Source organism: Aptenodytes forsteri, unplaced genomic scaffold (genome assembly GCF_000699145.1).
Source record: "Aptenodytes forsteri isolate BGI_AS27 unplaced genomic scaffold, ASM69914v1 Scaffold94, whole genome shotgun sequence".
Taxonomy (NCBI): domain Eukaryota; kingdom Metazoa; phylum Chordata; class Aves; order Sphenisciformes; family Spheniscidae; genus Aptenodytes; species Aptenodytes forsteri.
Window position 1 is genome coordinate 8,766,219 of NW_008795017.1, and position 16,289 is coordinate 8,782,507.

The window sequence follows — 16,289 nt, forward strand, 5'->3', positions numbered from 1 at the left end:
CTAGTTTTCAGTGGAGCATAAGATATATCTGAATAGGTCAATCTTTCCACACGGAAGATTGGTCATATTAGAATAGGATGCATCATCCCCTTCTTCACATTTGCCTTCCCACCACTACCATACTCTTGAAGTGTACGGTATCATGCCAGTGTGTCAGAAGTCCTTGAAGAGACTTAAACTTACAGTATAGGTTGAATCTTGTCTGAAATAATCACCATTTTAAAAGCCACTTATATATGTCTCAGCAGACTCTCACTTGAACCAGCTGAAAACCTAGGTGTACTGAAATAGTTCAGCCAGCTGTTTTAAAAAAACATGATCCTACATTATCTATAGCACAGTCAAAACTTGGACATACTGAAATTTCTGTTACATGAAACTCTAAAGAAATACATCTAAACAAATCACTAGATTTATCTGAAATCAAACAGCTTTCTGTATGCTCATGTTTGCCACTGTTAACAAAGTGTCTTTGTCACACTGATTGTCTTTCAGAGTTTATATACTTTTTTTATATACACTATCTCATGACAATTTGTTATCATATAATTAAACGTCAAATTCTGTTGTTACACTACTTTGCTCTAACAGTATTACAATTGTATTGTTTTTGCATTTTAATTGGGTTGTAGTAATTGAATCAAATTTTAGTTCCTTGACTTAACATATTAACAAATAATTTTTTAGAGAGAAAAAAAAAACTTCTCTCAGATGTGTTGTCTCATTTTGAAAAGAATACTACTGGCCATTTAAAAATGCTTGAAGTTAATAGAAATAATTGGATTTAGAATTTCAATCTAGAGAGAGAGAAAATGTTACTGATTGCTTCTCATTGAGGTTCATATATAAGGTTCAAAGAGTATGTACTTCCCAAAGGTACTGCAGATGGTACACATGTAAAGGATCAGATTTTCTTTGGATCAGCTGAAGAAACTGGGAGGCTGACCACCTTCTGAGCAAAACCATAAGGAAGTTGTATAACTGAAATTGCATTCTAATTTCACATTTTATTCTTGTTGATTTGTTTAAAGCAAAGGCACTCTGGAGAAAAAATAAAGAAAGGATAAAACAATACCATGTGGTAAGTATGGGTCACTTTTAAAAAGTTTAGAATTCTACAGCTCATTTCCATTTCATTCTTTTAAATTAATTTTTATGAGACTTTTTTAGAGAAGTATTAGATAAGTCATCTGTTGTGAAATAGAATTCTCGTTACTAGCTATGTAAATTATCAAAGCAAGATGTCATTTGTTCAAACTGTACAATTAGCATTGGATTCTCTGTAACAGTTCAATCCCTTGCCTGTGTGCAAAACCCACAAGTATCAACTAATAGTATGGATGGTGTGTTTCATGATGTATCTTCTCTTTAAGAAAACAGAGTAACTACCAACTCATTACGTCTACAAAATACTTCAGAATAAATAAGGTAAGAAATATTGGGCCTAACCAACCAGAGAAAAATCTGAACTTAACAACTTTAAAAAGTAAAACACGTACTCCCTATTAGGAATTCTTTGAATTATCCAGGTACAGTAAGATTTTCAGAGGACCTTAAAAGAGGTTAAGTACCTAAAGCTTATTGAAATTCAGTGGCATCTATGGCTTTAACGTCTTTTGAAATCTCAGCTGACAACTTCACTTGATAAGGAAAAACAAATCCAGACATAACAAACAGGTTTCCATTTACAATGAAACTGCCACAAAAATATTATTTTTTTACCGGTGGAGTGCTGAAAATGTAGAAGGATGAACCCTTCAATGCCAGAAACTTGAATTTGTAGAGCTGAGATGAACCAGTTCCTTCAAGTCTCTCATTTACCCATCCCATATGTATGACCTGTAAAAGAAAATAATTGAAATCAAAGCTCTAGTTTTCAGTGGAGCATAAGATATATCTGAATAGGTCAATCTTTCCACACGGAAGATTGGTCATATTAGAATAGGATGCATCATCCCCTTCTTCACATTTGCCTTCCCACCACTACCATACTCTTGAAGTGTACGGTATCATGCCAGTGTGTCAGAAGTCCTTGAAGAGACTTAAACTTACAGTATAGGTTGAATCTTGTCTGAAATAATCACCATTTTAAAAGCCACTTATATATGTCTCAGCAGACTCTCACTTGAACCAGCTGAAAACCTAGGTGTACTGAAATAGTTCAGCCAGCTGTTTTAAAAAAACATGATCCTACATTATCTATAGCACAGTCAAAACTTGGACATACTGAAATTTCTGTTACATGAAACTCTAAAGAAATACATCTAAACAAATCACTAGATTTATCTGAAATCAAACAGCTTTCTGTATGCTCATGTTTGCCACTGTTAACAAAGTGTCTTTGTCACACTGATTGTCTTTCAGAGTTTATATACTTTTTTTATATACACTATCTCATGACAATTTGTTATCATATAATTAAACGTCAAATTCTGTTGTTACACTACTTTGCTCTAACAGTATTGCAATACATGTCTTTGTATTTCAGATAAATTAATTTTAAGAAAAAGTAAAATTAAGAAGTAAGACTGCATGCTTCCTTTTTGAGGTAAATGCAAATTTATAAAGGAATAATGCTATAGTGTGGTAGTAGAGTATCATGAATGTAGTTACCCACCAAAAATAACAAATGTAAACATTTTAGGCTTCATTTTGCATACATTAAGAGGAACATATTGCCCTTGAAACAGGTACTCAAATCTAGAGTGATCTACCAATCTAAATATACAGCTATTGCTGATAAGCTTGTTCATTTTCGATTAAAGCTACGCTTATGGAAAATGTTGAGTTACACAGGGGCAGAAATGTCATAGCACTTGTGAATGTACTGAGGCCACAGAGCTTTACTGGAAGTCAGTGGAAACAGCCTGAATAAGGCATTCATTAATTTGCATGAAAACTTCAGCATTTGTTCTATGGATAGATTTGGGAAAAATGTGATGATCTGAGGAATGCTTTTCTATTGAAAGCCCAGTGTGCGTACCCGTAGTTATTACCAACAGAGCACAAAGGTGGAAAGAATGGACAGGGAGTAGCTAATAGTATAGATGCATGATCATACTCTTATATCATGAAAAACTCACACATTGTTTTCTAATTTTGTTATTCAATGTATCAATTATGTCTCTTACCAATCAACTTATTCAGAAATAAATAATAAATCAATATGTTGAGCCAGACAATCCTTCTCTCTACTCCTTTGCTGAGCTCCAGCATTAACATTTTAAGGAGAGCTAAGAAACAGCACAATAAATAGAGTAGCCTTTCCAATTCTCACTTTGCTGTTGTGTAAATTTAATAACTCTCACCAAAACATTGTTTCTATAGTAGTCAGCAAAGGTTTAGAAACAGTATGTTCAGACACTTCATTACTTTAACAAAATATACTATAGTATTGTTGAAAATCTACTACAAACTATATTATATATTGAGTTTATGCATGGTAATATAATATCAAATAATACAGACAAAAAGAATAATGTCCAAATCACAGGGCAAAAACAACACAATATTCTCCTTTACATTCATAAAGTCATGTTTGCTGACTTGCAAATGGACACCATTTATTAACCTGTAACAGTATTAAAATTTTTACTAAAAAAGTAATTTACTGATTAAATTGATAAATTGATAAGCAAATGATATGGCTCTCTATTATGTTCTTCGTTCATCATCATTATCACCACCATTTATTCTTACAGCAGCACTCAACAAATAATTTTGGAATTATCCACAATGTCAAATGGCAAAACGAAGTCACAGATAAAGTCTGCAGCTTGCCCAGGTCATTCATCAAACATCATCTATTAAAGCAAACATGGCACATTCTGAGAAATGTAACTATATATCTTGTTGCAAACCAAAGATGTTTATTTAATATATTAGAAGAAGTAAAATATGAAGTTCTTTGTTGAAACTCAGGCAGGATGGTATTAGAAGACTGGAATTCCACTTGTCAAGATTGTGTTTTCACTTCAAAATACACGTGATTTCCTGTGATTGACAGGAAAAACTTGATTTATCTAGTTGACAGAAACCACAGGTTGGCCTGTAAGCATTGGTCCTAAGTACCAACAGTAATGCAAAAGACAACCATACTTGCTTTGAATAAAATTCTAAATTTAGAAAAAGGGCACTGAATTTCTCTAACTGAAGTAAAATGAGATTTGTTTTTCAATTAAAATGTGCTTTATGTCAAAGTTTTCCATCTGTGAAATGGGAATAATTTCCTTTACTTATTTTATGGAATTTGCGTGAAGGCCCTATCACTATTGTATTCTTATCTAAGGCTGCAAGATGTGACAGGAGCACCAAATGTTATAGCCTCGATTTAATGTACCACTTAATCTTCTGGATAATTCTCTTGACTATGTATTTAGCTACAAACACAAGACTGCATTTTCTAATTAGCTGCAGACATATTTTTTGGGCATGTGTTCTAAGTGTTTTACTGAAATGGAACTGTATTACTATTATTTTTATTGCAGTCACACCATGCTGTGACCAGTCTACCTGTGGTAGATCAGAATCAAGAGACTTGGTTTGAAGTATACCCTTCTCCATGTGACAAACAGATTTTTATAATTATTAACAGCTATAAACTCAATGTTAAGCTGTTCTGTATGCTGAAATCTCTTTCAACCTCAGACAAAATAAAAAAATGATACAAAAACACATTCACTGGACTAGATTTTTGGGGAATGGTCTTTCTACTCACTGAATTATTACAACATTATAGTACCATTCTTGATCTATATGGATTGTGATAAGGTCACCTATTCATTCCACTTCATCAAAGTCTACACAAAACTAAACCGCAATACCTCAATTACATTTTGAATACATTGCACTGAACATTTCTCTCCTTGATTGAAGTGACTAACAAAAACTCCAGTTCCAGGATAAAAGAACTTCAATCACAAAAAACCCCAAATAATAGATCATCAAAGCAAAGAGAAAATCTTAGAACCCTTAAAAATATAAGAAGATCCTTTTTGTTTCTAAATTTGATTATAATTAGATCCTTTTTGTCTAAATTTGATTATAATTCCCAAGAGATATCAGAAACTGATTAAAAATTTTTCAATTTTCATTTTCTTTAAAACCATTACTTAGCTTTCCATTGTCAACATAATTTGTGGAACAAGGAAACAATTATATACCTCATAGTAGAAATAAGAAAAAAGGGTCTGCTGATTTGTATCTTACAAAAGAAAATAAAAACTTATCTGGAAAAACTAGCTAGTATATAATAGTTCAATGTCATTAAAAAAAAAAAGTAAAAACGCTTTCAAAAGTCTATTAAATCCCAAGATTATGGTTTGTGTGTTGGCACCATGAAACACTTGCCTAAGTATTAAAGGTGCTAGTAAACAAAACGTTGCAACATTTCCTGAACTTTCTAAAAGACACCTATAAAATGAATGCCTACATCAACCTGTTCCATTTTTTTTAATGAAGATGTGAAAAAATTCAGCAAGTAGCATATTTGTAGATCAATTTAAAATTTGGAGAAGAGTATCTCTGCGGAATACTGATTGAAGTTTCAGTACATATGTACATTTAGGAAGAGAAATATAGTACAGCTAGAAGACACACAAGCTTTTTGTTTGTTCATTTGTTTTAGCATTTTTGTATATTTAGGAGAAAAGCAAGCATTGAGTTGATTTAAATACGGATTGTTCTATCAGATATGAAAGACTGAATGAGATACTTTCTTGGAGAAGAAGCAATAGTCAGGCTAGGTAGATTGCTACTGGAAGATAACTGGTGAGCTCAGTGGGTTTAGACCTGTATTACTGTCATTTGCATGGTTTGGGGATAACCTGACAGCAAGCTAAAAAGTAAGTACTAATGAATATGAAAGAGAAAGAGGAAAAGACATTTAGGAGGAGAAAGAAATCAATTTAGTAAGACCAGAAATAAAGAAACAGGAGAAAATATGAAATTAAAATGAAAAGAACAAAAGGAAACACACTATACAAGTATATAAAGAGAGGAAAATCAATGAAAAAATATTTGGGAGGAAAAAACGTAAAGAAAAGAGAATTCCAAATGTATACTTGCCTATAAAGACACAAAGTCCTTAAAAAAGTAAAGAAGGAAAAGAGAAGAATTTCCTTTATCAGAATCAGTGTTTGATTTACTTGCGCATATATTGGAAAAATAATAAAATTATGCATCTTTTTATAGAGCTATTAAAAAAATCTAATATATTTTTACTTTCTTTCCACACATCTTTCTTATTGACTGGTTTATTTAATGGTCATTTAGACCACAGAAATGGAGAAAGAATAATTATTCAGTTCAACAAAAGTCTGTATGGAGCAGAAGCAACCAAGTGTTGGTACTCAATAAGCTGTTTGTGGTTCATAAGTAGGCTACTGAGATTTTATTTGGGTCTCAGTACATCAGTGGGAATATTAGTCCCGGGATAAAAACTGTTCTGTTATTTGGATTGAAACCTGCCATTTGAAGTTTTAAGGAGTGCTCATAAGGCATAACACTACAGACTGTCCCATTCTCAGCATTGCTTTCACCACTTTATTCCCATACCGCATAATCGATTTGAGACTGCTATCTGAAACTGTGTGGAAAATTACCCATACATCATCGATGTATTATTAAGTTTCTAATATATTCTCATACACTTTCCAAAAGTTTCTGTAGGAACAAAATGAGCAATGGCACTCATTATGAGGAGATAAAACAAGTCACTAACAAAATGTAATCCAATCATAGCAGATAAATGAAAGTTCTTATTTGCACTTATTGTTTTCCTACAGCAATAAAGCATGTAGATGCTGCAATGACAGGAAACTTAATGTGTGTTACATTTAATAAAGCAATCAGTACCTTTTGTGTATAGTACTTTTAGTTAAATAGTTATGAAAAGTAAATGATGCAAAACACTCCAGAGGGAAATGAAGAAAGAAAATCAAGTAGATCTCTGATGTATGACATGTCAGAACAGATGGGTACACTTATGTAATTAAAGTGGCATAAGAATCTACAACAGACGCAGATGCCAGCTTGGCCTGCAAGTTAAGAACCAGTGTCATACCATGAAGCACAACGGAACAATACAAAATTAAGAAAGCAGAGAAGTACATCTTGAGGTAGCTTAAGTAATATTTTAGTCTTTTCCAAAGCAAGTGGTAGACTGTGTGTTTTGAAAAGTACAGATATTGGGGTAAAAAAAAAAAAGGTAGTCCTCTCACATACATAATGATTAACTAAAAAAAAAAAAAATTTGGAATGCTAGAAGCTTTGATGCATTACATTAATGGTTTCCATTGTACATCAATTGTATTCGGTTATGTCCAAATGGCTACTATTCAAAACATAATGTTTTAGAGATGAAACTGCAGAGGAACTTAGAAATGATGACACTCAAGTGTTTCATGTGCTTCAGCTCAAGAATGAAATTTATAAGTCCAAGCTGGGCACAGTTTGAATGCCACAAATAGCAACATGTCTGTACTAATCTGAAGGGAACTATGACGACAGATATGTATCTGAATTTGTGTATCTGCGCAGCAATTGGCTGCCTGTGCAAAATTTGGATTACGAGTCCTTTTGGGTAGTGATAATTGTTTCTCCTCTTTGTTTGCTTGTTTTAACAAGGAGGTTGGGAATATTGGGGCTGATATCACTCACCTTTTCTCATTATAGCCTTCTTGTTCAAGTTAGGATCCAAACCACAAAACTCACTCTTGAAGACAGGTACCAGTAAGTTGGATAGGTACCAGTAAGTTGCCTTACTAGTTATGCATTCTTATGTTACACTAAATCAGTAGCACTATTTGTGCAGCACGAACTAATCAAACTAAATAAAAGTGGAAAACTCAGATCCTTCACAATTTTTTTTTGTCTTATATGTGTACTTTATTCTTTAGCAATATGAAAACAACAATAAAATACACCTAACAAGATATTCTCCTCCCCACCAAATAAAATAAGAAAACCTTTCAAACTATAGCTGTTTGCTATAGCCGCTGCAAGAGTCCTCAAAGAAAAAAACTGTCTGAAAATTCAGTCTCAGTTTCCTTCTACATGTTATCCCCCAATCAATAAAATGATAATTCTGCTTAAAAATGTGTTAACATAATTGTAATTGGAGAATAATCCTGAAGAAGGTTTATTACTACTCATAGTAGTAATCCAGTGAAATCACAGTTCTGTAATACTGAATGGAAAAGCAACAGGTTCTAAAAGCTGTGAAGAGCAGCAGAAAATTATATACTCAAATCTTTCTCACAAGCCACAAGGCAGAAATACACAAATAAAAGGAGAATAAAGGAGATTTGTTAATATTTTTTTTTAATATTCTAACAGCCAAGGGAAGCTCAGGAAGACAGCTTAATCAGAGACCATGATTTTTCACCAAAGACAGAATTGCCTTGTGCCACTCACTGCCAGAGACACCAAAGACCCAGCTGACCGCTGGAAGATGTGGCCAACATGTTAGGGTAAGAAACACTGCTTAAATATACTCTTTTGTACATTTTTTCCTTAAATAGGAATACGTTTCCTTTGTCTGACACATTCTATAGAGTTTCTAGAATCCAATGTTTTGAAGTCTTACAACTTCAAAAACTAAGCTAATATAAACTATTTCATTTACACAAAAAAATGGGACATACGAATACCATGAATGTACTGTGAATGTACTTGTTTTATAAACCATAGTGAGATTTCATTCAATATGGTCAGAAATGCAACCACAGTTTTCAGTATTCTATTACGTATAATTTGTTTTGCCGAGTTTGGCAAATATCTTGACTTTTTTTTTTTCAGTTTGCTTGCCTTTAAAATCAGTATAGTAGTGATAGTTATTTACCTCACAGGGGCACTACATATTAGCTAACTGACTAGAGGTTAAAAAGTTTAAGTGTGCCCCGGTTTTGGCTGGGACAGAGTTAATTTTCTTCCTAGTAGCTGGCACAGTGCTGTGTTTTAGATTTAGTATGAGAATAATGTTGATAACACACCGATGTTTTAGTTGCTGCTAAGTAGTGCTTACACTAGTCAAGGACTTTTCAGCGCCTCATGCCCTGCCAGCGAGAAGCTGGGAGGTGGCACAGCCAGGACAGCTGACCCAAACTGGCCAAAGGGACATTCCATACCATGTGACGTCATGCTCAGTATATAAACTGGGGGGAGTCAGCCAGGGGGGCAGTGACTGCTGCTCGGGAACTGGCTGGGCATCGGTTGGCGGGTGGTGAGCAACTGCATTGTGCATCACTTGTTTTGTATATTCTTTTATCATCATCAACATCATTATTATTATTATTATTATTATTATTATTATTATTATTTTCCCTTCCTTTTCTGTCCTATTAAACTGTCTTCATCTCAACGCACAAATTTTACTTTTTTTTTTCCCCCAATTCTCTCCCTCATCCTACTGGTGGGGGGGGGGGTTAAACCACAACAAAGTGCTTTAAAGTGGTCCTTCTTCTGTTAGAGTAGGTTTTTTCAGTGGAAGACCTGAAGTCCCAGAAAAAAATCTCTGAAGCAGACCAAGAGAATTTCATTAGGAATTGCATAACTGACCTCCCATATAAATAAAGTTAAAACAGTTACCAAGGAAGATCTCAATTCTACCTCTACATGGTCTCTTTATGCTTAAAGGAATTTAGTCCTGCTCCCTTTCTAGAGGTGTAAGTTCTAATATTATAGTCTGCAAGAATCTAACTTTTCCAGACTAACAATTAGGAGAAAGTAATTTTATTGCTATATGATATATTTTTAAAACATTTTTCTCTGTTTTTGAGAAAATAAAAAGAAAAAGAGAAACTGATGTTACAAGAGTATGTGCAGGGTTTCTTTTATTCTGCAGGATGAAGTCAAGCAAACTTGTTCATGGCATACCTGGGGCAGCAGTTCTGCTATGAGGAACAATGGGAAAACCCTCCATATTTGAAAAGTTCCTTATTTAGAATTAGGATCATATAATTATGAAAAACAGAGTGGAAAAGAGGCTTCTGAGAAATTTATTACATTGCTTTCTCCAAAATGCAGTACCCATGATACCTATTTTGTTTCTAAAAAATGCTTCCTTAATGTCCTAAGGATCTCCAGTAATGGAGACTTCATAATTTCTCTCAACAATCTATTCTAGCACTTTATTGTCTTTACTAGTGATGAGGAAGTCTATTCCTCATGTCAGACATGAATCACTCTTGCTGTAACCACAATTTAAGACTTTTTTTACCCTATCCATTAAAGACTCAAATGATTTTGGCCTTAGACTGGAAAAGTAAAAAAAGCTTATTCAGTTCATAAATGGAGCAAAAATCCATGAACAAGAATATGTAGCTTGTGTGGCATCATTCCTCGCTTCTTTTCACATGATTCTCCGAGCACAAAGTTATCATTCCTGGATATTTCTTTCATACCTCCCTCTCTGTCTTTCTTTCAACCTCTCCACAGAGGCCATGGAAAACCTCTGGTCAATATCTTTTTGGAAATATAGTGCACAAAATCAGATGGAGTACTCCTGCCAAGGCCTTACAGCAAAAGGAACACTTAGCATGTCTTGCAGTAACTCACTTAGGGACAGCCCGCGACGCTTGCCTCTTTCTCAAGAGCCACAATGGAGACACGGTTGTTATGGCATGCAGGTAAATGGCCAGCCCTGGCATGATGTTAAACTGACAAGGTAACAATGTGAGAAACTGCTGGACATTGCATACAATGCAAAGGGAGAAGTCAGCTGGCTATCTCAAGCCTGCGGCTGTACCAATAAAACAATAAGGGGATAAACTAGCAGGTGAAATATATGAAAAGGAAGTGAAGAAGGGGTGAAGAATGTCAAAAGATAATGAAAAAGGGGTGCTGACTTACAGACAGTGGTGGTGCTATCACAGATTAAGGCTGAAATAACCAAATAAGCATGTAAAAATCAGAAAAAATAAGGACCAATGGTAAAACGTGAGTGGGTTCCTTATTTGGGAGGGGAAGAAACTGGGGGAAAAGGAATATAAGGTAAACCATATGAATAGGGCTTTTGGGGGTCTCTGTTGATCAGCCCTGTACCTGATTACCACAGGCTGATGTAATAACAAACCATAATAATAAATCATAACAATGAACCTGTTGTTTTTCTTACTATCTCTATCTGACTGGCTTCTACAGTTAGGGGCATCTGGGATGGCCTCCCTAAGTGCTAGCAAGGCAATGGAGGATGGACCAAATCTCCCTAAAAGAATTTACATCCCCAGATACTTTTCAAGTATTTTCCAGTAACAACTTCTCCAGTTGTTTCCCACAGCCTCTCACATATACCTGATTATTCTTGTCTATGTGCTGTACCCTAATTGGCTTCCATACTGTTCTTCAGACTCATTCTTCAATATGTCAAGATCATTCTGATGTCTAACACTGTATTTTAAAGCATCATGTCTGCAAAACTAGTAGGCTTGCTTTTGCTAACGCACCATAAAGGAAGTATTCAAGGGAATTGGATCCAGGACAGACCTTTTCAGGACTTCTAGTCAATGTGTCAGTTTTGAAAGTGAACCATTTATATCTATTATTAGATTATCCAACAAAGTCTGTACAACCAGATCCGTATAATACTTGTTTAAAATATTGTAATGTCAAGAACTGTCATAAACCTTACTGGAATCAAGATACACTGCAGCAACCGCCTGTCGCCCATCCACAAGATGCGTTATACTATCACAGGAGGAAATTAGATTGGTTGTCACTATTTATTCTTGACAAATCCTTCAGGGTGGTCATTCATTTGTTATCTTGCAGCTGCATACAAATATTTTGTTTATTTATTTCAAATTTCTTTCTAGAGATTGAAGTTAAATTGACTAGTCTCTAATTCTCCAATTTCTCCTTCTTTTTCCATTAACAGCCATGATGTTTGCCCTTTCCTAATCTTTTGATATATCACCTGGCAGACACAAATTCCCTGAAATATCTTGATAATAGCTCTGAGATTACTTTGACCAGTTTTTCAAATATCACCAGGCATTAAAAGCATACATACCATCAAAACTTCCCTTTATATTGTAATCTGAGATTTTATTGGGTTTTGCTAGCATTATTTGCAATAACCATCTTTTGCAGTTGACCTTTTCAGTGAGGGCTGACCTCTGATATGCCAAGTAGGAGACAAACATTTTCCTTTGTCTTCTTGCTATTAATACACTTAGAGGGTAATTTTTTGTTACCCAGCTATCCCTTGCTGGTTGCATCTTAATCTGTGTCCTGGCCTTCCTGGTACTATCACATGCTATGCTTTTACAATCATTGTCTCTAGATTTCATTTTCTGTATGATTTCCTCTGGAGGCCAATGAAGAGGTCACTGCAAAAAATTGAAACAAACAAGGGAAGAGGCATCCTAGAAGTAGTGAAAATCTGTTTTACAGAATCACAAGAAAAAATATACATAGTGTTAATTAATATCTGATCAATATTTTCCTATTTCTACTGAGAAGAAACTGTATTGTTTTAGTAGAGGACAGGAAATGATAATATTAGTCTTAAAAACAGAAAAAAACACCCAGCAAACAAAATAAAAAACCTTGCAAATAGTTTTTCTGTACAGAGAATTGCCTAATTTACTGTTTCATAAAAAATATAGAGCAATCCAGCAGTGTGTATCTTTTTGAAAATTGAGTCCCAAATCTAACCGCCTACTGATAACTCAGAATCAAGTGCTTTCGAGTCTCTAGAGCACTGTAATAAATTATATCAAGCAGAATCAAAAGTTACAATATTTGGAGAATGGTGGCTGTAAACATCCTCCATACTCAATAAAATAATGTACAAACTGGTTCAATCCCCTTCTCTCCTTGTGGAGCACCAATATGCTCTAAAAGTATCCAGCGCGTAGATGCTGTGTGCTTCGTCATCTATACAGGTTATACACACATTTAGAGCCAGAGCTTCAGCAGTTATTTAATACCTTTCAAATTCGTGTAATCCCTGCATATTTGTTAAAATCTTGTAGTCCTTGACATGGACTAACTAGCATGACATGCCCTCGGATAACTAGAACTCTCCAAACAATTCCCAAGGACAGTCTGGGATCTAAGCATTGGTGGGAATAATTTCCAATAGGCAGTTTAAATGCAGACACCCTGATTTGGTGGGAGAAGAGAATTTGAAAGTCTGGAAGTACTTTTGACCATGTCAATTAGCTTCATGACCTGGTCTTGTTTATTTTAACAGCACAAATATATTCATAATAATGACAACTGCTACTACCTTTCCTACTACCTCTTTCTAACTTTGGATCACAGACACAGGGCAAAGTCCAAACTCTTTGTTTGACATCTTCTTTTGGCAAAGAAACCCATAAATACACCTGGTTTAGACCTGGAAACTAATATCTTAGTCCTTTCACTTTCCAACTTGCTTAGTTGTCTGCCCATGGAATTCATCATGTTCTGGAGATTCAGTTTCCAGTAAAACTCGTCAGGGGCAATATGAAAGACAAGGAAGAAAGACAGGTTTAGCAGAGTAATTTTTTATGTTCTTCACCCTGAATCCCAGTTTGTTAATGACCTATGAAAAACAGAATCTCAATGAAATCTATGCTGATCCAACCTCGTCCCTTTATGAAATATTAAGTTGGACTCTAAAGGCAATGAAGAAAACTCACCGCAGGTGACACAATAATGAACCTCTAAGAACCTGTTTAATTCTTCAGGAATGTCCATACTCAAAAGCAAAGATAAATTTACAGCTATCACCATTTCACTTCAAGGCAGCTCTTTGAGTGACCGTCAATCTTTTAAGCTTCTCCTTTCTCTAAATTTTAAATCAATTGCATTAATAAGAGCTATTCAGGTTTGTACAAACATTATGTAACTGACATTAATAGGCTCCATTAATCTCGGGCAGATCAAGTCCTCTTCTGTTTTTAATTACCATTGCCAAGTTTTATTTTATTCCTTTGTGAGAGAGACAGAGATATATATATGAGAGATTCACATTCTGGTTGCTTTTAAAGCTAATTTTCACAGGGCATTTTAAAGTCTTAATTTTTCACATTTGCTCCTTTAATATTTTTATGTTTGCTTGTTTTATTTACTTGATCTGCCCAAATTCATTATAAATTTTATTTTTTCTCACTTTTTGGCAGAGAACAATCTAATGTTTGCTGCTGTCAGTCCCAGCTTAAATTTTCAACTCCTGAAATTAAGTTTCTAATTGTATCTTCCCTTCTTTTCATATTTGGAATGGAAAAAGTGGGATAGATTTGTACTGCCTAACTTTAGGCACCTACTTTAAATGATATGCTACGAGGCTACTCTTCTTAGGACCTCAGTGTAGTCAAGACAGAAAAAGAGGCTCCTATAAAGGATGATTTAAAGCGTTGATATCAAATTTCACATTTGAACAACTCCCTGGAACAGAATAGTTTTCTGCACTGACTATCTAGGCAGTTTATGGAGACTAGCCCATTTATTTAGGAAATCAAATTAGGTAGTTAGTGATAGGTTGTATCCCTGTCCCCAATATTTTTTTAAAAATTGAGGAAGAATATGTCTTCCTTTTTTCAACTAAACCCGTTATGTGTGCCCAAACTGATATGAATAAACTTTAAATATTTACTAAAGTACTTGTAGTAAAGAGTTCATCCAACAAAAGATATCCAAATTCAATACCTTTCCCCCTGGCATTCATAATCATCTGTTTTTCATATCAGTTTAATTAATAATTAAAAGCCATGGCAGAGACAGTAATTAAATGCTCCCTTCTTATACAGAATAGGTATTTATTTTGGTTTTGGGGGTAACTTGATTATCTACTATACACAGAATTAAAGTCTGTAGTGGTTTTTGAGGTGTATTTTTTTTCGAAGTACTGACCCAAATATAAAAAAAGTTTCCTATGTAAAAAATTTCAATGGTTAAATATTTTTAATAACTTCTAGAAGAGTCTATAAATGTCCAAGTACATTTTACAAATAAGATGACGAAACGGTGACATTTGAAAGAATACACAAGCTGTCAAACTAATAAATATTTATTTGATCCCGATATGAAGAACTTTTTGACTCAGTCTTTGACTTCTGTAATAAAATTCCATAATAAATTTCTGCAGTAAAACAGTATAAAAGATACCTTGCCTAATTTTCACTTTTATAATCCACAAACCCAGCATTTTTGAAAACAGCAGGGATTGGGCTCTTTGTTCCTGAGTAATGACTCAATGCCACATTGATGCAATGAAAGGACATGTAAGTGAAACTCAATAGTTTTATAACACAAGCTTCAAAATACTTCTCAGAATTACAGAATTAGCCTGGAAAATGCTACTATTATATTTTACAAAGTAAATAAAAAAACTCTTTGCAATGCTACAAGAAGTAAGAATACTTCCCAATGCAGTAAATTCATCTGGGTCTTCAGGACATTTGGCTAGTTGGAGCAGAAGAAATACCTCATCAGGCTCCTAAGCTCCAAAAGTCCCAAACAGTCATGGCAAACATAGTCTACACAGCACGACACATGCAAAACAGATTGGATTTGTAATACACTCCTTGGCTATCTGTGCACCATATGTGATGTAAATATAGAGTTAACTTGTCAGACTCACTGCTGCAATATTGCATGCAAACATAACACTACACTTTCCAAGACCTGGTTGTGAGTTCCATTGTCACCCTCTCATTTATTTCATGGCTCCATCTAATCCACTTTTTAGGTCTACAGTGGAGGATTCTACTCATCACTGTGGATTAGTAAGAATCTGCTGTATTAAGAAGGTCACTTCAGAACTTCAAACCATAGAAGACTTGGTTTTAGAATTTTAAAACTGACTAAATGTGTGTATGTAAGCTCTACAAATTTTGCAATTTAACACAATGACAAGAATGAAAAAAAATGGATAATATAATGAAAGTCTTACCTGCTCTGAGGGAGAACAGCATTTATTTGCCATTTTCATCTATGAAAGAGAGATGGAAGAATACACAGAGATATTAGTATGCTGAAGTTTCTGTGATGCAATTAGCATTGACTTAGTTATTGAATACTGTATTAATACTTCCAATTATATTTATAAGAAATTAAATCATTCAGTGAATTAATACTAGATTTTTACTATTACAAAAAACTTACAAAACCAAGGACTCAAAAGACAGGAAGCCTTTTATCAGAGTCTTCATTAAATCCTTCATAAAGATTTGCATTTATGAATTTAACTTTTCCACTCTGAGTGAAAATATTATACTGTACTGTAGATACCTCACTTAGGTATCAGTTAAACAATTGCTTAAGCAGATCTATAAATGAGGCATGTGATTAAATAC

General features: G+C 34.3%; 1 protein-coding gene across 1 annotated transcript in view; it reads right to left on the reverse strand.

The window, feature by feature from the left end:
* The window catches only part of SNTG2 (syntrophin gamma 2), a 193,381-nt gene that overhangs the window by 51,266 nt on the left and 125,826 nt on the right, over positions 1–16,289 (reverse strand). Inside the window, exons 11-12 of the mRNA XM_009275630.1 lie at positions 15,887–15,925; positions 1,723–1,839 (exon numbers count right to left, since the gene is read on the reverse strand). Coding sequence (XP_009273905.1) covers positions 1,723–1,839; positions 15,887–15,925 — 156 coding nt within the window. The remainder of the gene's footprint in view (positions 1–1,722; positions 1,840–15,886; positions 15,926–16,289) is intronic.